The 23538-nt window shown below is 50.8% G+C and overlaps 1 protein-coding gene across 8 annotated transcripts in view; it reads right to left on the minus strand.

The window, feature by feature from the left end:
• Positions 1-23538, minus strand: part of GLT1D1 (glycosyltransferase 1 domain containing 1) — a 99488-nt gene continuing 75950 nt past the window's right edge. Inside the window, exons 13-15 of one of the 8 annotated variants that reach the window (XR_004316672.1) lie at positions 4591-4812; positions 4170-4283; positions 2659-3028 (exon numbers count right to left, since the gene is read on the minus strand). Coding sequence is in view for 2 of the 8 variants with exons in the window: in XM_032471682.1 (XP_032327573.1) it covers positions 13001-13093 (93 nt within the window). In the remaining 6 variants the exon portion in view is untranslated. Of the gene's footprint in view, positions 2341-2658; positions 4813-11374; positions 13094-23538 lie in introns of those variants that run through there. The other 7 variants (XR_004316669.1, XR_004316673.1, XR_004316670.1 and 4 more) reach the window with 7 other exon arrangements.

Consider the following 23538-nt stretch of genomic DNA (forward strand, 5'->3'; position numbering starts at 1 on the left):
TTACCGTGGGGGTCACTTCATAATTATTCAAATGTCAAAGCACTGCATGGTACACCTGAAGCTATGTTTCAATTAAAAAATAAAGACAATAATAAATTTTTTTAAATTGGAAACTGGTAACTATGTTTGATCTGGAAAGAATCAGAGGACGGAACGAAGGTGGGGTGGGACGGACCCTGGTTTTGTCTGTCTGGCTTGTCACTCATGCTCACACTGGAGAAGCCGTGTGGCGCCGTGGCCTGCGCTCCAGTTCTGAGCCCCCTGGTCCTCGCCCAAGGTCACACAGCGCACACGTAGCAGCCCCCAGAAGACGAAGTCAGACAGGTGCTTTCAGAGCCTGTGTTCTCTTTTTTTAACTTCTCTTTTTCCTTTTCAGTCTTATTAGGTGGAATTACCACAGTGATACTGCACACAGACAATATACTGGCTGTAAAAACATGTATACAGCACACTGCACATTTTTTAGTTTACATACACGTACTGTCCATTGTTTCTAAGAACAGGTTGGAGCTTTAGGTTTTTAAACTTACATAGTTATCAAAGGAATAAAGCCAACCACAAAATCAGGATCAACGGAACGCGGTGACCCAGTCATAAAGGACCGTCATGTGTGCTCACACGTATTCAAGAAATCAGTCATCTAAGTTATAAATAATAAGTAGTTCATTTGTGTCCTTTTTTTAAGATTCCACAGATAAGCAATACCATATGGCATTTTTCTTTCTCCTTCCAAGAGCCTGCATTCTTAACCCTTGTTCTACAGACACGTGTGGCGTGTAAGCACACATGTGCACGCACGCACACACGCACACGCCCTCCAGGTGACAACCCCGGCTGACACCTACTACAGAGAAGACTGGCTTTGACGTCTTTGTTTCCTACTGTTGTTTCCCAAGCATTCCGTTGTCCCAGCGAGGCCACCCCTCTCAGTGGTCCAGCTGAGCTCGCCTTCGCGGAAAACGGCACATGCGCCCTGTGGTTTACAGCTGCGGGCGAAGTGTCCGGGGCGGAGAGCTCCCGCAGTGACTGCGGCTTCTCAGCCTCAGCTGGGCCGGCTGGTGATCACGCACCGACGAGGCCAAGGCTGGGCCCAGAGCTCGCTCGGCTTGGTCAGGCAGAAGCAGGCGGGCTTATGAGCCCCCTGGAGAACGCAAAAGGGTCTGTGGGCTTCTCCGGGGCAAGGCCTGCTGTTTCCCCTGGCTCTGCAGAGGAGGACTTCGAGGTCAAGGTCACTTGAGAGGAACGGGGTTGTGTTTCCAAATCTGTAGGTATTAGAGCGAGGTTGGCCAAGGACAAGGCAGCTGGGCAAAGCTTAAGCAATCCCGTGAGGAACGGAGGCCGGAGCTTGGGCGGGGGGCGGGACTTGATGTGCGCACCTCACACGAGCTACAGATTCTGCAGGAAACGCGAGGGGCATCTCTTTGTTCGTGGATCCCGGCGGTCTGGGCAGGGTGGTATTCAATAAAGGCTCCTGCTCCCCCAAGGGACACGGTGACAGTGGCCTTCCGCCTGCCTAGCATTGTAGGAGCCTCGAGGAAAGCTCGCTGGGCCTCTTGCCTCCCGGCTATGCTGCTCTGAAACCGCCTCCCGAAACACCTTCCCTGGTCTCAGAATCAACTTCCGGTGAGCCGCGGCTCCCAAACCCCACATGCCGTTTGGGGTCAAAATTTTAGGCATTTTGCTATGTATGCCATCCATCAACTGCGTAAAAAGGACACAGTCATACTGCACAAAGGTGTGATGTGAGTACAGCACGGTGCCCTTGGACGGAGGAATTTTAATTCTCCAAGGCTGGGGAGGCACGAGGGGCGGCAGGCTTAGCCAGGGAACACGGCTGCCGGATAATTGCTCAAAGCAGCCAACGCTTCCTCCAGTGTTTCCAAATGCACAGTATTTCTAGCTTGCTGCGCTGTCTACGTGATATAAGAACGTGGAAGAGGATGCACTGCTCCCCGGTACCTCGTTTGGAGAGGATGCCGAGGGAACGCAGCCACGGGGAGCGTCAAATCAACCTTGCCCACCAAAGAGACCACAGCTCCCGTGGCCACGTGGCGAGAGGCTCTCCCGATCTGCAGGCACAGTTGGGCCGTTTCATTGTTCGAGAGACAATGGAACTCGGTCCTTAAAAGGCAAGAGCTGGCAGGGAGGGGAGGGCTCAGTGGCAGAGCACGAAGCCCTGGGTTCCATCCCCTGAACCGCCACTGAAAAATAAAGAAATAAAATCTTTCAAAAAGCAAGAACTAGACCCAGACCCCCTGGGTCCCATTTCTGGTCCTTCTGCTTTTTACTTCGACGCACTTAAGTAATTTATTTATCGTCTCTCTGCTTCAGTCTTCTAACCTGTAAAATGAGAAAGACCATGAACTACCTTAAAATAACGATTCCTGGTGCACAGCCGGAATTTCATGAATTTGTTGAACATTATCTTTCTTATCTTCAACCCCAGGATTAAGGTTTTTCCCTCGAGGAAACACCAACACAAAAAATGGCATTTTCTTCTGAGAAGCTTACTGGAGATGGTCGGTCTTCTTGGTTGCAAGCAATAGAAATTGACCCATTATTGGAAAGTTGTCAGGACTCAGAGAATCAACGGGGATGAAAGTCCGGGGTGGGGCGGAGAACAAAGCAGGAAACAAAGGAACTACAGAGCGACAGATACTGCATCCCGAGCTATTAAAAGGTAAAAAGGTACAGAAGCCACTGACGTCCCCACCATCAGTGTGACTTCCGACAGCCCCCACCTCCCCGTACCTGTTACTCAAGAATCAACAATTCTTGGAGAAAGAATCCGGTTGACCAAGTCCAGGCCACATGCTGACCCCCAGCTGCCAGAGGCAGAATCTCACTCTTCCGTGAGGGCTGCCCTAAAGGGGTCCCTGGGACTGGACAGTCAGAAAAATGACAAAGGTCCGCCCCCACGGGAGCCGCGAACTTCTGAGCAGTGTTCCCCCGGACGACACAGGGAGTCCCACCAGCAGATCCGGAAGAGCGAAACCCCAGGAACCTGTCTGCTGCCATCTGACAAAACCTGAAGCAAAAACCTGGGATTGAAAAGGCTGCAATTCTCCCTCTCCCCTCCACCCTATTTCTTCCCAGTTCCCGGCTGCAAAGAATTCCTGGAATTAAACATAACGATTGAAGCTGCCTGTTGTGTCCTGGTGTGCAATACATCACAGAGGCGCCTTCGAACTCCGCCGTGCATCTGAATCGCCCCTGGTGTGTGGTTCGCACAGCGGTTACTGTTGCAAAAAGAGAGAGAGAGAGAGAGGGACCCAGGAATGAGCTCTTGCCTTCGTTCACTTCATTTATTTTGATACAATGTTCGGAGCGACTTCATTAAATGTGCTCAGAGTGTCCTGTCCCTGCTGCCTCTGCCAGCCTCTGTGTCACGCAGATAATACTACACACGGAGGGTGAACAAAGACTCCTTCGAAAACAGCAGGAATGATTTAGCGTGATTTATAGATGGGGGCGAGCACTTTTCTTTTCTCCCCTCAAAGGCTCCAAATAGTGTGAAACATTTCATTAGGGAACACATCACTGATTTTGTCTCTAAACGCTGAGGCAATTAAACTGCTGTTTTTCAAGAAGAAAAGACACCCTGTTTTGGCACTGTTTCGGGTGAGGGGGGTGTTTTTGGTTCCGTCTCTTTGTTTTGGAAGGGACGGCTTCTCCAGATAAAGCCAGCCCTGACAGCAGGATGCTAACCAGGCAGCAGGATGTGGGCTCTCGGCTTTCATCCCTGAAAGCAACGGCAATCTTGCTGTTCAGTCTGAGGAAACAGCCGCAGACGGAGTGGCCGTCTCATTCAGGGAGTGCGGCGTTTTTTTTTTACACTTAATGACTTTGTCACTTGTTGTTGAGAGATGGGGGCGAACAAAGCCTTAAGAAACTAGGTTGAGCTCAGTTGGATTTAAAGGCCCATTGCCCCAGTTTTCCGGTGGGAACCCTGAGACCCCCGGATAAAACACGACCCCACTGAAGATGCTGAGTGGAAATGACAAGGTCACAGTCCCTCCCCCAGTTAGACACCCTGGCTCCAAAACTACCCAGAGACAATCCACAGAGAGAAGGAAGAGGATGCAAACAAGAAACCAGTGTGTGTTTATTCTTACCTGTGCAACGTTCAGGACGAGGGGAAAGGTCTGTAAGAGCAGAAAGACTTGTACCTGCCACGTGGCTGGTGCTCGCGGGCGGCCCCGGGCTGGCCCAGGTGTGTGCAGCCAGGTCCCGTCTGACTGGCCAGTGTTCGGGCTGGTTGCTGCACACTCGGAACACAGCCTCTGCGTCCAGCAAGAGAGGGTCCGTTAAGGGAGGGCGTGGTGGTCGTGTGTCGTCTTGACATTTCGGGGGTCGCCCTTTCTCTGGGGACAGCACACAAGGTTGCTTTGGGGGAGCCCCGTGTCCCCTGTCGGGTGCAGGCTGGCCGAGCCGTCAACGGACACGCCCCGATCTCCTCCGCTCAGAGGATGTCGGCGGCCGTGCCCTCAGCTTCTGCCGCCCACACCTGTTCTGATGCTCGGTCGCTTCCTGTCCATTTTAAGTCTAGTTCTTCAGCCTACTTTCCTGTTTCGTAAGATACCCCATTACCTTCTAATCAAGGCCGTTCCTCTTGAAATTTGTCTAAATCAGTTTCTGTCACTGGCAACCAGAACATTGACTGTACCCAGAAAGGCAAGTTCCCAAGTCTCCTAGAGATGATGTAAGCCGAGCCGTGAGGGCGTAACGAGAAGTGCTGGGCAGGGCACAGCTCAGTGGTAGAGCGTGTGCTTAGCGTGCACGAGGTCCTGGGTTCCATCCCTGGGACCTCCCCTAAAAATAAAATAAAATAAATAAACCTGATTATCTCCCCCGCAAAGGAAAACAACAACGACAACAAAACGTCCACGAGGTTATAACAAAAAGCCACACACCATGGACGGAGGAGCTGTCGGCAGGAATGCTCCCCCGAAGCAAACCTTCCTGAAAATGTAGCTTGGAGACAAGTTGTCGATGAGATTCACGTGCCTCTTTGTGTGTCCCCAGGGAGCGTCAACCAGGGAGGGAATTCTGTAACTGTGAGACTCTTAGGACGGTATAAAAAGTCTTTTGAAAATACGATATTTACTCTGACCAGTGGCAGCCTCAGAGAAGAGTTGATCTTAGACCGAATTAGGTCTGGGAAGAGTCTACTGAATATTTTTCCAGAGTGGCACAGGAAAACTACTGCTCATCTATCAGTTATTTTCCAAAGGCGTGTGTGAATGTCCTCGGAGGCATGCTGTCCATCCACCTGTACTCTGCGTCCTGGTGACAACAGTCCGCTAATGACCATAATGACAGGCATGGTTCTTAAATCTGCAGCGACTCTTCGGGTTGTAAACGACAGAGACCCCAGCTCCGACTGTGCTGAGCAGAACAGGGAATTCACAAGCACATGCAAACCAAAGCGGCACCAGGAGGCTCGGTGGATCGCACTGCGGAATTGCTGACTGTGCAAAATGCCCTTTCGCTCCATTTCAGGGTAATGTACACGCGTACCTTTCCCGAGAAAGCCCCTTACCCGTCAGCTCTCTGTCTGGAGGGATCTGAAAGGACACACCCTCATGCTGGTGAATGACAACAAGGAGCCCTTAATAAGAGGACAGGCGGCTTGGGGCCATTCCTCCTGTCCCCTTGTCACGGAATGGCTCCACCGCATTCAAAGAGCCACCGGTGTGCCCCTGGCACCGGGCATCTGAGCGCGGCATCCTGCAGCAACGTGAACGTCCAGGGTGACAGAGTCGGAAGCTTCCCGGCCACCAGCGGCCAGGCCACTGCTTCATTCTAACCGCTCCGAGGGCCACTCCTGCGTCCGAAGGGCCCCCTGCTGAGTTATCGCAGGGACCTAAGTGTCAGGGGCACCGAAAGGCCACAGGGATCACGTGGCTGTCAGCGGCTGGCTCGCCCCCTGTGTGCAGAGCATGCAGGGGAGTCAGGGGGCTGGGGGCTGGGCATTAGGGGTGGGGGCTCCTGGTCATTCGATAATTTGAGGCGGTGGTGGGTCCTGCCCAGAGCAACAGTGCCCCTCCCAGAGCATCTCATTATTCATTCCGTCCAGCAGTCAGTCCCACACGTGTCCCCTCCCTCCTCCTGCTCCTGGCGGGGAGCCCGCTGAGCTAGGTGGCAGCCTGGGACACTGCTCCGTTCCCGGCAGGGAGACTTCTGGGCGTCGGAGAGCAGGAGGAAGCCCGGGGTTTACAGGCAGAGGGGAATCGCTCTCCCGGACAGCATTGGTGCAGAGAGCTGGTGGCGTCAGCTTCCCGGAGGAGAAGCATGTGGCCAACATCACCCCCAGACACATCAGCCAGATCTGTGACCCCCGTGGGCCTGCTTCAGGTGGAGGGAAACCCAGACACCGCACTTTGCAGACCACCCCGCCACCAGGGGCCCCCGTACATCTGCGGCTTCAGAGGTCAGGAAAGGGGGATTTACGCGGTTCCCCCGCCTCAACCCGGACCTTGCTTCAGACAGGTAGACCCTCAGAAATCACGGCTCTTACTACGATCACCAGGCCCCCATCCGTCCTACGAACTCGGATGCTCCCGGGGCCGGGCGAACAGTCATCAGAGCGGGCGGCCTGCAGCAAGCTGTGAAACCAGCACACGCCGCCCAGACCCAACCAGCCGCTGCCTCGTGGATGTGAACCTGGTGTTGCCAGAGTTCCTGATTTAGGGGCCAACAACAGGAAGGGAAAAGGAACCTAGAAAGAAGGATTTAATGGAAACCCCCCAGCATCTTACGAGTGGCTCAGTTTTAAAAAGCATTCTGAAAACGCCACCCAGTCGGCCTGTGGCCCAGATGAAACCCCTCACTCGCAACAATGACAGTAGCATTAATGCGGCACCGACTGCACGCCCAGCCCGGTGCTAAGAGCTTCAAACACCTCACATCATTTGCTTTCCTGGCAGCTCCACGGGGTGTTTGTTCATTCATTCATTCATTCATTCTTTTTTTAAAAATTGGATTCATATTCAGTTTTATTTATTCTTAACCTTATTTTTCCAATTAAATGTTGAGGCTTAAGCGAATAAGCTATTTGACTGAAGCACGGTTGATGGACAGTATTATGTAAGTTACAGGTGTTCAACGTCCCCGCCCTCGAGATCCAGCTTCATCAGGGTGACCCCTCTTAAAGGGGCTCTTAAAGGGGTGGGGGCGGGGGCGGACACGCAGCCAGGAGAGCAGCAAATGGACCAGGTCGTTGCAGTGGCAAGTGCCATGAAGATGATGAAACTGGGTGATACGGCAGAGACGTCCTGGAGTAGACGGCTCTCTGGGGAAGGTGGACAATGAGGCCTCTGTGCAGGATGTGGCATTAGAGTCCCCCTTCTGAGCACGGGGTTGGGGGGAGGAGCTGGTTATCACAGGAGAGGGGACCGCCAGGGCCAAGGAGCAGCGAGCTGGGGCCGGGGGAGGGCAGGGGGGCTTCAGGGGAGGGGGCAGGGAGGAGGTGCGGGAGAGGCTGCCAGGGCCGGCGGCAGGGATACGGCGGGAGCCCAGTGGCCGTGACAGGAGGTGGGAGTTTAGTCTCCGTGCAATGAGGAGCTCTTGGTTGGGCCAGAAACTCGTTTGCAACTTGGACAAGACGGCTCTGTGTGCGGCGTGGCCTGCGCAGGGGCACGCCAGGGGAGGCCAGCTGGGAGAGGGAGGCAGTCCCACTTCTGCCCCTTGCAGGTGAGGAATGCCAGCACTGCTTCTGGAGTGCTCTGCTGTCCATACAAGGCACAAAGAAGACCTGAGACCAACTTCTGGAGGAAAGCAAAACACCCACCCGTGCATCGGCAGCCACCGGACGAAAGGACCGCCCAGCACCGGGGTGCTGCCAGCTGTGGCCCGCGGCGGCCAGCCGGGGAGCGGCGTGTGCGCAGGACCGGGTCCCCACTCACTCCCCCAGCGCCTGGAGTTCAGTACGAGCCCTGTGTCTCCCCTTGACCTGCGCATCACAGACCGACACGCTTCAACCCCCCAGTCTGTCATGAACGGACTGAAAAGAAATGTCACATCTCTCAAAAACCAGAATGACCTTTGGGTGGATTTCCTGGCTGCTCGTGGGAGAGAGGGGCTGTTTTTCACAGGATCCACAGGGTTCCCTGGCAAAGCAGTTGTCGGCAGCTGAGCAGGGCTGGGGCCGCGGGCAGGCTCTGCGACCGACGGTACATCTTCCTTGGTGCAAAGCTGACAGCCCGATGGATGGTCAGATGGTGTGATGAGGAGGCTTCCTCACCCAGAAAAGTCCTCCAGCTCAAATTACCCTTCTCTCCATCCAGGCAGCTAGATGCCAGAAATCCCTGCATCTGACATTGCTTTAAGATGCTGTAGGTCCTAGGGGGATACAGATGTGTTCCCAGGGAAGAGTGATTTTAATCCATTATTTTCGACATGATTCAGTAAAATCGGCTATTATTACTCAGCAAGCCTTGGGGAGGTGGCAACAGGACTGGTTAAGTTTTTCCAGGGGGTGGGGAAACGTGGCAGGAAGGGAATGCCTTTGCTGAGGTCTCTGGTTATAAATGAGCATAGAATTTTCTGGAAATAATGACAGGGCTTTGCTGAAAATCTAATGATTTAGCAGAACCCCAATGTAAAGTGGAGACAGTTCAAATTTAGCAGATTCAGCAACACTTGTTCAGTATGAGAAAGAAGAGGGGAAAGTGTGTGAGCTGATTGTCCCACAGAGAGAGAGACAGAGAGACAGAGTTACGAGGGTCTCCAGGACTACGCCCTCATAAAGGATCAATTCTGATTTTGAAGAATTGGAAGCAGAGTTACTTGTTTACTCACATTCCTAGAAGCACTATTCACAGCGTCCAAAAGATGGAAACACCCCAAGTGTCCATCAAGAAACGAATGAATAGCAAACGGGGTACGTACCCACAGTGGAACATTACTCAGCCATTAAAAGGAATGGAAATTTGATATTATTCTATGACATCCGTGGACCTCAAAAACACTGTGCTTGGTAGAATAAGACAGATACAGAAGGACAAATATTGTATGATTCCACTTAAACAAGGTGCCTGGAATAGGCAAATTCACAGAGACAGGAAGTAGGTCAGAAGTCACTGGGGGATGCAGGGAGGGACGGATGGAGACACTGTCTAGTGGGGACGGAGTTTTTGTTGAGGATAATTTTGGGTGTAGACAGAGGTGACGGTTACGTCATGAATGTATTTAATGCCATGGAGTTGTGCACTTACGAATGGTTACATGATAAATGCTATGCATATTTTATCACTGATTTCTTTAAAAATTAAGAGTGAGATGAGATGAAATTTTTTTAAAAGAATGGATTTTGACACCTTTTTTTTTTTTTTTTTTTTTTTTTTGGTCAGAGTCCTTTAGTGCAAGCAACAAACTGGGGCTGCTTTCTGTTTCTTTTTTCTTTTTCTTTTTCTTTTTCTTTCTTTTTTTTGTAATGGAGAGACAATCAGGTCCACAGACTGGGTGGTCAAAAATATTTCTCTGAAGGCTCTCATTGGGTGCTTCCACTTTGAGGCACGAGACACCATAGTTTATATCTGTCTATGCTTGTCTCCTTGAATCTGCCACACTCCATGGACTTCCCCACCCAGACAGCATCTCAGGCAGACAAAGGACAACCCCATTCTGAACAGTTCACAGCAGCCTTTGCGTCGTGGTGACATCTCAGAGGGAGAGAAGACTGTGGGCCAGTCAGTACTAAATTGTAACCCCAGGGCTTGGAGAGACTGCACACGCCCTGAACAATCTGAACTCGCTTGCATTTCAGAATGTGAATCTGCCACGTACGTCTTGCAGGAAACTCTCGGGGCACTGACTCTGACAGCTATAACTTGCACTTGACCACGGATTTGTAAAGAGGGTCACAATCTGTTGCAATCATGAGATTCCATTCTGCCTGAATTCATACTGACGCTGGTTGCTGACACTGAGAAACCTTGGGGGCTATTTGCTTCTGTATTCAGAGAATGAAGGGATGTGGCAGAAGAAAACTAGAAATCAGAGGATGGAAGTCCCAAGGCAGGCTGTGTGAGGTCAGGCAAGTTACTTTACCCCTCTGAGTCTGTCCGTCAAATGAGGAGTTTGCCTCTCTGACGGCAACCCTAATCACGTCCCCTGGAATGATTTCCCTTCCTGACTGTCCCGTGGGCACACCATGCTTCTCCCCAAACGTGGCTTGTCTCCACCATCTGCTCCTTGCTGGTAAAAGCAGTGACCTTCCAGCAAGGGGAACGACCCCTTGTACCGTCGAACACCCTCAGAGGAAAGAATTTAGTACGTCCACAGCCAAGAGGAGGACAAGGAGGCACAGAAAGGTTGGGTATCCTGTCCAAGGTCGCACGCTAAGAGATGCTGGCTGGGACTCAAACGTGACTTTACCGTGTTCTTAACCCACAAGCCCTGCTTCCTCCGAGGACCGGGAGCAGCTGGCTTGAGTTCCCTCTGGTTTGCGCCGTAAGGTGTCTGCTGGGCTCTCAGTGTCACTGTCACTCCTCAAGCCTGCTTTCTCCTGTTGTTGGTTTTGCCAAAGGGACGTTCTACAAAATTTTCCCACTCCTGAAGTGCGGTGTCAGCCCTTACTGAGCCCCTGCCACCCGCCAGGGCCTGCGCTAAGGGCCCTGCTCACCCTCACAGACCCACAGCCTCCTGTGCGTGGTCCCAGTATCCACCAAAAAGAAAAACGAAAAAGAGAAAACTCTAAAATCCAGATTTTTTTTTCATAGGTTTGCAGCAACACTGGTCAAATAATGAAGAACTATGTGAAGTGCTTATTTACCACATTTCTTTACCTCTTTAACATGTTTTGCTGCATAAATATTAAACAATTTCACTGTGGGGTGCTGCCCCAGAGGTGGGCAGCACTGGGTATGTGACTGTACACATGCCTGTGTCTGCATTTATACATACGCATTCTCTCTCTGTCTCTCTCTCTATACACACACACAGTACAAATTCTATCTGTATATAGATATGTCCATAGACAAAGGGATAAAGAGAATGTGTACTCTACAGAGAGAGCATATTATATATGTTATATTAGGGGAGAGAGAAAAAGTATGTCTGTGGCAAATATACAGATATTAAGTATATAATATATAACATATATTATAAATATAATATATTAATATTATTTGCATGTAAAATTTTATGTATTATAAATGATACATTATTTCATATTATATTATAATATATCATTTCATATTATAACATAATAACTATTGCTTTATATTATAATAATACATTGTTTCATACTATATTATAATAACATTGTTTCGTGTTATATTATAATAATATATTGTTTCACATTATATATTGCATACCTGTATTATACATTAGACAGAGTGTGTAGTATATATGTATATACAGATAGGTAGGCAGATAGATATAAAGACAGACTGTGTGTGTGCACGTGTGTGTGTGTGTGTGTGTGCGCGCGTGTGTGCATGTGTGCGTGTGGAACCAGGACATTTCTAAATCTTGAAGCCCAGCCGAGCACCGAGGATCTGGACGAGGGACTGTGGAGCTGCGGTGGGCTGTGCAGTCGTTTAGAACATCACCCCCGCCCCTCCCCTAAGGACCAGCCTCTGGGGGAGAATCAGACACGCGGCCCCGCTGGCAGCAGACATACCCACGGACCCGCTTTAGCCAACAGGATGTGAACGGAGGCGACACCCTGCGCTACTTCTCCGCAGCTGCAAGCGCCCCCGTTCGGCGGTGGATGGGCAGGAGCCCACATCCAGAGGGTCTCTCTGGCGCAGACTTGGCACGTGTGACCCCCACCCACGTTCCACTGATCAAATCTCAGGTGTTTGCTTTATTCAGCTGCAAGGGACCTTGGGAAATTCCATTTGGCCGTGTCCCCCAGGGGAAAGGCCCCTGAGCTTTGGTGACCCCCCCCCCCCAGCAGCATCTGTCAGTCACTGAACTAACCAGCACAAAACCATGGACAGGAAGAAAGCCGGGCTGCTTTTTCGGAAGCAGGCTGAAAGGAGAATGCCCAGGGCTGTTCATGTCTTCGGTTCGTCCAGCCCTAACTTTGCTGCTGTAGCAGGTGAATCCCGGTTTACGTAAGCTGTCCTCTTTGGCATGGTGTTAACTGAACTTTTCGCGTGCATTTAGCACCCCTGTCGCTATTACGACAGCGGTTACTGGGGCAGGGCATAGCTCAGGGCAGCGTGTGTGCTTAGCGCCCACGAGGTCCTGGGTTCCATCCGCAGCAACTCCGTTAAATAAAGAAACCTAACTCCCTACCCCCCAAAAAAACATTTTTAAAAAAAACCCTCACAATTTTCCATTTTGCACATTTACTACTTTGCACCTTCGCCCAAATTTATCTCCACTTTATGCATTCTATAATTGACTTGAAAAGCTTCATAGTTGGTCATTTAAAATTGTACTTTTGGTTCAATTAACCAATAGGTTACAGCTCACTGAAAATTAAAGTGTGGTTTAAAGCTCAAAAAAAAAAAAATGGGTTTATCTCCTTGCTAGTCCCTCCCTGTTGGGTAGGACTGAGTTCACCTAAACCTGCTAGTGTCCGAAGCGGGGGTGTGAGGTCGAAGAGGACTGCGATACAGGAGGAATGAGGGCACCTCAAAGAGGGAGGGAGACAGGCAGCCAGGAGGCCCCCGCACCATGAATCCGCACGTGCTGGCTCCGAATCGCCCCTGGATCACCTGTAAGTGCCTCCCCGCCTCGCAAACTGTCGCCAGGTATTTTTAGCAAGGCCAAAAGTTCCCTGAAGCACCGTAATTATCTCGGTTGGAGATGTCAGGACAGTTTACAGTTAAAGCAGGGGCCGGCCGGCCGCAAGCGGGATAATGAGGTGCACTCTGCCTTTTTCATAGCTTTGGAACAGAACGTTCCTGCAGCCGCTGCTGCAGGGGGACTGGGGACTCCACCGTCCTTCCGCCAGCCATGGACACATCATTTCTCCTCCGCAGAGCCGGGTGAGCTGTTCTGACCTCGTAGCTCCCAGCGGGGGAGGGAAGACGGCAAATCAGGACTCTGCAGAGCATCTCCCCTCGTTAGACCCGGCGCTGATGAGACCCCGCGGGTCTTGCTGGTCCCAGAGCACCACACGGGCAGGCTTCTGGAGAAATAAAAGACACCTGCGGTTACGCAAGAGAGCCTTCCTGGAACCTGGGGGCTGTCTGGAGAGAAATAAAACCTCCAAGGCATTTAGATTCCCCCAGGAGAGGTGCCATCTGTCGGAATAAACGGGCAGAGAGAGAAAAGGTTGACTGTGACCATCAAAAGAGCGTGTCGGGGGGCCAGACCCCCCGGGTTTGAGGTCAGGCACCGCCAGTGAGCAGCTCTGTGACATCACCTCTCTGTACCTCTGTTAACATAAAGCGAGATTCGCTGGAAGTCCTTGACCGGTCAGCTGAGGCCGCCTATTTTCCAGTGGCAACCGACCCCCAGATCTCAGAGACTTACAAGCAGTGGGGTTTATTCCAGGCCCTCCTCGTCCGTCCGTCCACCACGAGAGATGACTCTTTATCTGAGACGCTGCCGCCCTTGCGGCAGAAGAAACCGAAGGAAAGGGGAAAGCTTAGGTGAACGCCATCCGACCCAACCGTGACGGTGGCAGGTGTTGCTGGGTGGGGGTCACCAAGCCCCCGTTCCCCTGGGGACACAGCTAAGCGGAATTTCCCAGTGTGCCTTGCAGCTGAGTAAAGCAAGCGCCTGAGATTTGATCAGTGGAACGTGGGTGGAAATCACACGTGCCAAGTCAAGTGTGGACCAGAGAAACCCTTTAGATTTGATCGCTTTCCCCGCCCACCAGCCGAGTGAAGAGGCCCCAGAGGAGGGCGGAGCCACAAGAGGGAAAGGACCTGGGCCCCTGAGTCTCCATGTGGAAGGATGGCGCTGCTCACATGCCCCCAGCTATTACGTGCCAAGAAACGAACCGTGTCACCACTGTCTGCATCCGCTCATGGGCTGACTCACGCCACATCCCTGACCCTGCGTTTCTGCCACTCAAGATTCCGGGCATCTTCAACTGGGTCATCGAGGAATCCCCTGGAGACCCCTCGCTGAGACGCTGCTCCTCTGAGCTGAGCCAGCTCGCACCCAGCGTGTCCCTGATTTATTATTGTTATTCACCTATTATCTTCCTTACACACAGCTTCCACCTGCTAATTCTAGCTTGTACCCCGCTGTAATAAACCGTACCCATGAGTGTAACAGCTTTGCTGTGTTCTGAGAGTGCTTCCGGGGAATCGCGAGCTTGGGGGTGGTCTTGGGGAACCTCCAAACTGCCGTGAAGTCATGGCATTCCAGCGAAAGGCCTGGCGTGGGGAAACACGGAGGCCTGAAAATGCCGTCTCTCAAGTCAGTTCACAGAAAGGGGAAAAAAATCACTCTCAAACATATGGAAAGAGGTTCAGCTTGACTCCACAGTAGCACCAGCACAGATCAGGAGCAGCTTGAAGCGTCACGTGTTGACCTGGCAGCTTGGCGCGCATCCCGGAGCGCAGCGGCGCACCGTGTTGGGGCAGCCGTGGGGAGCGGACTCCCGCACGGAGGCAGGGGGAACGTAAACGGCTACAAGCTCCGTACGGACGCATTTGGCAACGTTCCCCAGAGTCACAAGTGCGCACACCTCTGACCCACCTACTCTGCCTTGTGGCTGCGCCCCACCTGCGTGTGCAGATGCGGGAATGCAGGAATCTTCGCCGCCGCACCATTTCTGTAACAGCAAAAGACTGAAAACAACCCACAGGTCCATCATGAAGGGACTGGCTGGATACATTAAATTATCCTGTCCAACAGAATATATAACTGAACACTGTACATCTAAAAAAAGGGGGGGAAGAGAAAAAAAATGTACACTGATGCAGACAGATACAGTTCAGTGGGGAAAAAAGCATGTTGTAAAACGGCATGTATACTTTTGCATCATTAAAGATAATGAGAGGCCGTCTCAGAAGGTTACACGATGTAGGCACGATGCCATTTCTGGGATATCTTCAAAGAAAGCTGGGCTGATGGAGATGAGACCGTGGCTGCCAGAGGGAAGGGCCGGGGGGCTGGAGGGGCGACGCACAAGGAGTGTTCTGTCCCCGGATTGTGGCGCAGGTCCCACGAGTCCACACACGGCTGCGTTCACAGAACTCCACACGGAAAGGAGGCCGGCTTTCTTTTTTTGTTATCGTTAAAAAATTAAATTAATTTTAAAAACTATCACTCTTGTACAGATGCTGCCCTGAGTCTCCACGCCCCAAGAGAGGGATGAGAGAGCGGCCTTTAAGGAGAGGAATTCCCCAGCCTCAGGCACCACAGCTTCCCTTTTAATGGTTTCTGCCAAGCCGCCCTTCAGAGTGGCCACACCCGTGGGGGCTTCTTAAAGGCAACTGAGCCTCAGGGAGGTTTCCTGCCTACGGAGTCTATGGAAAATCTCCACCGGGAACTGAAAACCTCTGTATTAGGAATCCTACAGTGTCCCAGATCGATACTCCAAACCGCTGTCTTTCCTTTTCTCTGGGGTAGATTCACGGCGCGGCAACAGGGTCGGAAGCAAAACAGGAAACGGAACTCGAGCCCAAGTTAAAGACTCGCCTGCCTGCAGGTCCCAGCAGGCAACTGAGAGCAGGATAAAGCACGCCAGGGTGGCAGCCGTCAGCACTCCCACGGGGCGAGCCCGGCGCAGGCACCGGGCAGACCACCCCGCGTGCCGTCGGTGACCGGATTCTCACAGCAAACCTCACGGGGTGCCTTCATTTCCCCATTTGACAGATGAGGAAACTGCCGCACAGAGAGGCTGAGCTGTGTACGTGATGTGACAGCTGGAAAAAGGCAGATCTGGGGCTCAGGCCAGAGCAGTCTGGCTGCAGAATGCACGACCGGCCAGGAGCTAGACCCTGCCGTTCCAGCGTGACCCGACCTCACGTCCAGCCCCGCGGCTGACCGCGGGCAGCAGAGCCAGGCGGCCAGGCAGCAGGCGAGAGTCTCTGTGACCCACTTAGATCCGGCACGCGCTCACCCGGGTGTACTCTGTTTTGCTTATCTATTATTGCATCAAAAATAAAAAAAACCCACACCAACTGTCAGTGACATAGAATGAAAATGGTTTATTTTTTATCAAGGATTATTATGATTAATTACATGATACGGTTTATGAACTGTAACTTATCACAATGATTACTTATTATAATTATTGTACAGGAGTCCGTGCTGCCGCTGACGTCGGCCACGCTCGGTGGTTAATCAAGGCTGGGCTCGCCCGTGTGCGTGCGGTCAGCCATCTGGTCGGCTGTGGGCCGAGGGCGCAGGGGCGGCCGTGGCGGCAGCGGCTCCTCCCTGCCCCGCAAGGCTCTCACCCTCCGCCAGGCTCGCCGGGGCTGACTTATGCTGCGGTTCAGCAGGTTTCTAAGAAGATCGGAAGCATGCAGCATTCCTGGGTCCAGACTCAGAACTCAGAGGACGCTGGCCCCGTTGCATCCTATTTGCTAAAGGCAGTCGAGAGGCCAGACCACGTTTCCCACCCAGAGGCAGGAAAATCGATTCTTGATGAACTAGTTTCCTGGCAAGACCCGGGGGCCACTTTCGCAGCCCTCCCGGCCCCTCTGTCTGGGCTCCTCTCCTAAACCACTGCCGATTGTTTTAATGAAAGACAGAGTGTGTGTGTGTGTGGGGGGGGACCCACAATTAGATTTTCAGAGAGTTGTTAAGTGAAACGGTTCATGGGCACCTGATAAATTCCAACTGCTCAGGCTCAATTTTCATCTTTGCTCCTATTCCCAGGGAGTCACCTAAGAAAGCTGAAATTAGGACCCCAGCACCACTGGGAGTGAGTTCTAGGGACTGTGTTCCTAGCAAATGATGAAAAAAGGGAACAGGTTTAGCTAAAACGGAAGTTCGGTAACATACAAACCCAGTAGCCCTCCAAAGAGAGCTCTTCCTGCATTGTGCCTGGAACGCGCAGATGCCCAGTGACGTGACAGAACCGGTCCTGGGACGACAGAAGTGTGAGCTATGCCGTCATCGCCCATACATTCTGCAAAGTCCTCCTAAGGACCCGCTTTGTGCAGGATGTCACAAGGGTGCGTTGACACATTTAGCAGATGTTCACTGCGCAGACAGGGGCTGATGACTTTGCCACTCAGTTCTCAAAATGACACATTCAGAGCGCAGACCGAGAATAAATGGATTTGCAGAAGCCAGGAATGTGGGTGGATCAGCCCGGACTCGGCTTCACACCTCTCTCCGCCGGCTCCTGACTTAGCTGCTGCGGTCAACAATCGGCGTGAACCTTGAGCCACACGGTGGGTGGGACAGAGGACACACATGAGAGCCCGCAGGGACGGGCAGACTGAGCACAGCGGAGACGTGGCGGGTTCGGCGCCAGACCTTGCAATAAACCAGCTATCGCAATCACGCGAGTCGCACGCGTTTTCCGGCCTCCCAGTGCACATAAAGGTTATGTTCACCCTATGCTGTCGTCTATGAAGCATGCAATGGCATTACGTCTAAAAAAACGTATTATCGTATTGGTAAAAAATGCTTCATTGCTAATGAAATAACGCCATTTGCAGCAACATGGATGGACCTAGAGATTATTATATTGAATGAAGTAAGTCAAAGACAAATATATGATATCACTTATATGTGAAATCTAAAAAAAAAAGTACAAATTCTAGTTACAAACCAAAAACAGATTCACGAACTTAGAGAACAAACGATGGTTACCAAAAGGGAGGGGGGTACAAATTAGGGGTTTCGGATTAACAGACACACGCTACTATATATAAAATACATAAACAACAAGGACCTACTGTACAGCACAGGGAACTGTATTCAATTTTCTATAATAACATATAATGGAAAAGAATCTGAAAGGAAAAAATATATGTGTGTATGTGTATAACTGAGTCACTTTGCCGTGCACCTGAAACTAACATTGTAAATCAACTACCCTTCAATACAATTTTTTTTTTAAGCTTTATTGCTAAGAAATGCTAACCATCACCTGACGACAGGTTTGCCGCAAATCTTCAACTTGGGTAGAGCACAGGAAAGCAAAGCACCGTTAAACGGGGTCAGCCGGCGCTGCTCTCTCCCCAGGGGTGATGTCCTGGCTGAAACCTCTCTCTCAGGAAGGATGGCCTGGAGAGCCGGGCTGTGGATGATGGGCGTCCGGCCTGCAGCCCGTCCTCCTTGGTCACAGTGACCTCGCAGCAGAGCTCACTGCCTTCCACTCATTAACCCAAACACCTCCCAGCACTGAAAACCTGGGGCGGGGCACAGTGGGGGTTGTCAGCAGAATCCCCACCCCTGGCTCCCCACAGCCCAGACTGCGCCCCCACCCCACCACAGAAGTCACTGGGGGCAGCCCGCCCTGGCCTCAAGGACAAACTGGACTCTTAGGGGAAACGGGACCTACTTACTGTGGGTCTGGGACATCTCTTGAAGGACAGTCCTTGTTCCTGGATTTTGCAAAGCTGATGAGGACAGTGATTTTTCTGGTGGGACAGGACAAGACTTACTTCCTACTGTGCAGAATCAGGATGGTTAATTAACTAATTAATTAACCCTTGGCCCCAGTCATATGTGCATATAAATCTGAACTTGGCATCTCTGGATGGATGTGTAAAAGGCACTTCTAACTCATCCGGACCAGACAGACTTGGCACTTCTTATCCACCTTCCTCCCTCCCTTCATCACGCGCAGAAGACAAAATAAAACCAAACAAACAGCCACACGGACACAACAGACCCTAATCTCTCACATTAGACAAGCTGAGAGGCAGGCAGCTGGGGCCTGACATGCCACCCCAGAGTCATCAGGGACCCGGGTTCCTTCTCCCTCAAGGTCACAAAGTGAGCTCTGGAGCTCCGACGGTCACACAGTCACTCCACGTAGCAGGAAGGAGGAGGTGGGCGTGTAGCACAGGGAACTGTATTCAATACCTTGTTAATAACCCTTAATGAAAAAGAAGATGAAAATGGATATACGTATGTCTCTGCACGACAGGGACGTTGTGCTGCGCACCAGAAATTGACACATTGTAACTGACTGTACTTCCATAAAAATAAAATAAATGTTTCAAAAAAGGAGGAAGGGGGGAAAGGTAAAAGGTGCCACCAGTACATCCACCTGCTTAAGCCAGAGTCACAGAAAGCACCCCTGATTCCTCACTTCCCTGCATCCTCCACATCTATTTTAACAGCCCATCCCATCAGCGCTACCCCCCAGATACATCCTAAAGTTGTCCGCCTTGCTTCTGAGGGCTGAATTATCTTTTAGCCCCTGAGTCGATTTACAATGTTGTGTTAGCTGCTGGTGTAGTGATTCAGTTATCCATGCGTATACTCTTTTTCAGATTCTTTACCGTCATGGGCTGTTACAAGATACTGAATATAGCTCTCTGGGCTACAGAGCAGGTGCTCTTGTCTGTCCCTCCTTCTTTGCCTCCTCCACCACAACCTACTCAAACCACCGTTACTGCTCGCCTGCCTCCGGCATCTGTCTGCGCCCCTCTCGTCCACTCTCTGCACAGAAGCAAGATCTGACATGCCACTCCCCTCCTTAAAACTCTCATTTTGAGCTAAAAATTCATTGCCATCAAGGTCCTCCATGACCTGAACCCAGCACGAGATCCCAGCGCAGCTCCTGCCTGTCCACGCTTTACTGGTCAGCCCCCCCCCCCCCCGCCGCCGCCTCCTTCCCCTCCTGTTCCCCACATGCCCCGTCGCCTTCCACCAGGCTTTGGCGTCCCTGCTCCCCCTGTCCTGGCAGCTCCGTCTCTAGCCGTTGAACACCTGTGTCCTTCTCAGCATCCCCACCTCAGTGTGAGCACCTCCGCATCAGGACCGCCTTCCCTGATCACCTGATACCTACAGATCGCACCCCCTCATCCATGTCCCGGTCACTCTCAAGCCTGGTCTTATCTCTTTGCCACATTTATCACTACCTAGAATTGTCTTTTAAGACCTTGATTTGTTGACTGGTGTAGAGTCTGACTTCTGCCCGCTGGAGCACAGCCCCTGTGAGTGGAGGATGCTTACCGCTCTCGGTTCATGACCATCTTCCCCAATGTTTAAAACAATGTCCGACCCGTCATAAATGGTCAAAGGTTACTTGCTGAGTGGACAGATGATGGATAAATGAGTGGACCGACCCCATTCGAGGCAAGCCTGGATGAGATCAGAAAGGATCACAGTTGGAGGCATGGTGATGGTAACCAAGTGTCCACTGTGAAAGGACAAATCATGAAAAGGCATCCTCGCAAACCGATTCAGAGCAAAGTGGTAAATAAGGGATCTTGGGGGCATGCATCAAGAATTTTGCCCCGGCCATGCAGTAGGGCACCTAGATAGAGCTGTCAAGTTTCCGGCAACTGGCTTCTGTCCATCCCAGAAGAACAGAAGGAAGAGGAGTGCTTCCCAAAATGATGAAGCGACACTGGACAACTTAATGAAACGTTCTCGGTTCCCGCTGAGGCATTAAATAGTCGGCTTCCACGTGGAAGACTCCGTGGCTTGTGACAAGCCCTTGACAATTTTTTTTTTCCATGGAAACTTTATGGGTGAAAAAGATTAACCAAAAAGGTGTTCCCCAACTGCAGCCTTGTTGTTTGGAGCTTCACTGCTCACCAATGAAGACTCTGCCAGCAGCAGGACAAGAAAGTCCAAAGATGGCTGATTCTCTCGCATCCAATTATAATGAGGTATTAATTCTGTGTTGTTGGGTTGACCTGAGTTACAAATTGCTCGTCTAGAAGGAGGGCTGTTTTCTTCCCCCCGTGTGGTTCACCACCGCTGCCCTTCTACCAGGAAGAATAAAGCCTCCTCTTTGGAGATTTTCAAATTCTAATGACTGAGGTTATGAGATAATGAGAGATCAGCTCTGGGAACGCAGGAATCATCCTGGGCCGGCCATTCAATTTCTAGGTTACTCTGGCCGCCTCGGAATTGGAGCTGGCACCCCAAATGCCTGCAAGGACTCCACTGAGCATGGCTGCTACCAAGATTTCACAGGGTAAGGTCTCACGGGGACTTGCCACAGCTCACAAGCGGACCGCCACGCGGAGGCTAATTCCACCTGGTACGCTGGCCATCTTGGTCCTTTTCGCACCTGCCGTCTCTGACCGGAGTGTAACCCCAAACCTCCCCCTGGAACCCCGCGCTGATTAAAGCCAGGTGCTGGTCTGGGTCGGACATAAACTCAGTTCCCAGGCCTCCGGCACAGTGTTTGAAGTGAGCCCTAGTTCTGTGTCCAACGCCTGCTCTGCTCACATTTTATTAACTGCTTCCAAGAAGACCAAAACACAGCCTGAAGCCAGAAAGAAGCCCACGAAACACTTAAACGAGACACGGTCTTAGTTCCTGATGACGATTGCAAGCTTCCTTTTCGAAGAGACAGCGCCAGTGGGACCTCCAGGGAAAAGAGGGGAAGCCGCCCTCCACTTCTCCGCTCTGTGTCACGCCCTCGGCTAGTTCCCGAGTAACATCACTGCATCTCCTCGTTGTGTTTGGACCTCATGGGAACGTGAGAAAACTGTCACTGAAGGACAGAGATGTTGGAGCTGAGTGATTATTCTTCCTGCTTCATTTCCTTAATTGTTTTTTTAAAGTATCATTTTTAACCTACAAAAAGAAATATCTATGTTCACTCTGGGAAACTTGAAATCCACAGGGGAAAAAAAAAAAAACACATAAGAAAATAAATGTCAGCCGTAACCATCCCCCAAATACATGTGTGCGCACCGTTACAGGTTCTCATTCACACACGTGTGTGCACGTTTTAGGAAAACTGAGATCATAGCCCACATACTATGGTGACTGTGTTTCCTTGCCAAGCCTGCCATTTACACTGTAATTTCTAAAGGCCGCCCACTATTCCATGTTAAACCTACACAACTACTTAATGAACGACTCGGTGACTTCTGAATATTGACATTGTTTGAAATCTTTGGCCGTTAAAATTAACGCTGTGATGGATTTACCTTTTACATAAGCTTTTAATCATCTTTGATCTTGTCCTTTGGATAAATTTCTGAAAGTGAAATGGCTCACTCGAAGGTGCTATTTGTATGTTTGGCTTTATATATATATATTTAAACATATAATACAGATTTTATAAATAAAATATATGTTTTATATATCACTGTAGATAATTTTGTTAAATTTTAACTGCAGATAATTTTTATCATAATTAATAAAATACATAAGTAATTATTTACATTTGTATATTTGATTATGCATAAATAATTCCAGACACAATTTTTCTCTCCAATTACAGATAATTTAAAATTATAGTTAGTAAAATCAGTAAGCTAATTCTATTTCAAATTATAATTTGCACTTTCATTATTTTAGTTAGACATTTATGAATAGATATTTATACTTTCATAGTTATACATTTATAAAATACTTAACTTATAAGGCAAAATAAATTCATCACATATATATTTGTAGATGGATTTAAGTATACACATATTAATAGATACAGTGCTAGATGCATGCATGAAGCAGCACAGTGCAGTTTCGGCGAGACGCCTCTGTGCTTTGTGCAGCATTATAGATGTATGCATTCGTATGTATGTGTATAAAGCTAAACAGTTCTAAAGAAAATTGGCAGTAATTACATTGCCAGGAGTAGACATGGGAGTCTGCTGGTTTTAAAGTGCTCGCATCTTCAGCAGGTGCTTCTCTGATGCCCCTCCTCCTTCCGCGGGACCTTTCCTCCGTGTGTGTGGGGAGAAAAAGAGGCCGCTGGTATCTCTTCGTCTCCTTATAAGGACACCGGTGCTATGGAGCAGGGCCCACGCTGATGACTTTATTTCTTCTCAATTATCTCCCTAAAGGTCTCATCTTCAAAACAGCCACATTCGGAGTTAAGGCTTCAACACATGAATCTGGGGGCGGATACTTATCGGTTCGTAACAGTACAGAGACGCAGAGAAAGCCGGGAGAAGATGAGGCCGGAGACGCGTGCGCGGCTAACAAGCCAAGGAGGGTCGGGAGTCACCACAGGCTGGACTCAAGCTTAGAGCATTGTAAACGTGACCTTCTGTTACCAAGGCTGTTGCCCCAGAATCACACCCCTGCTCCTCCCAGAAGGGAAAGGGAGCTGTGACTTCCAGGAGACCTGAGCCTCATTATGCGCTCGTTGTAATAAATTAGCATGCTCAGGACACACCCACCAGCGCCAGGGCAGTTGCTGATCGCCATGACAACCACCAGAAAGGCTCCTCCAAGGACTGATAAGCAGAGGTGCGTCAGTCCTGGGTCCAGCCCTCCACGCCTGTTCTCGGTACCTCGTGAATATTCCTCCTGCTCCTCCCAGCTCCCTCCCTCTCACCTCGACCCTCCTGTATGTACAGTGTCCCCACCTGAGTCACGTTAAGCTGATTTGCAAACTGGGTTCCCACCTCCCCATTCTTTGGCCACCGAATGAACCCTGTGCTGTGTGGCTCTCGGTACCGGTGTCATTTCTGGCTGCGCGACTCTGATCAGAGAAAGAACCTCGCCGGCCGAGACGGGGGTCTCAGCCCGGACTGGGACCCCAGAGCGGGTCCGTCGGCCACT

The sequence above is a fragment of the Camelus ferus genome, chromosome 32 (assembly GCF_009834535.1).
Source record: "Camelus ferus isolate YT-003-E chromosome 32, BCGSAC_Cfer_1.0, whole genome shotgun sequence".
Classification (NCBI taxonomy): domain Eukaryota; kingdom Metazoa; phylum Chordata; class Mammalia; order Artiodactyla; family Camelidae; genus Camelus; species Camelus ferus.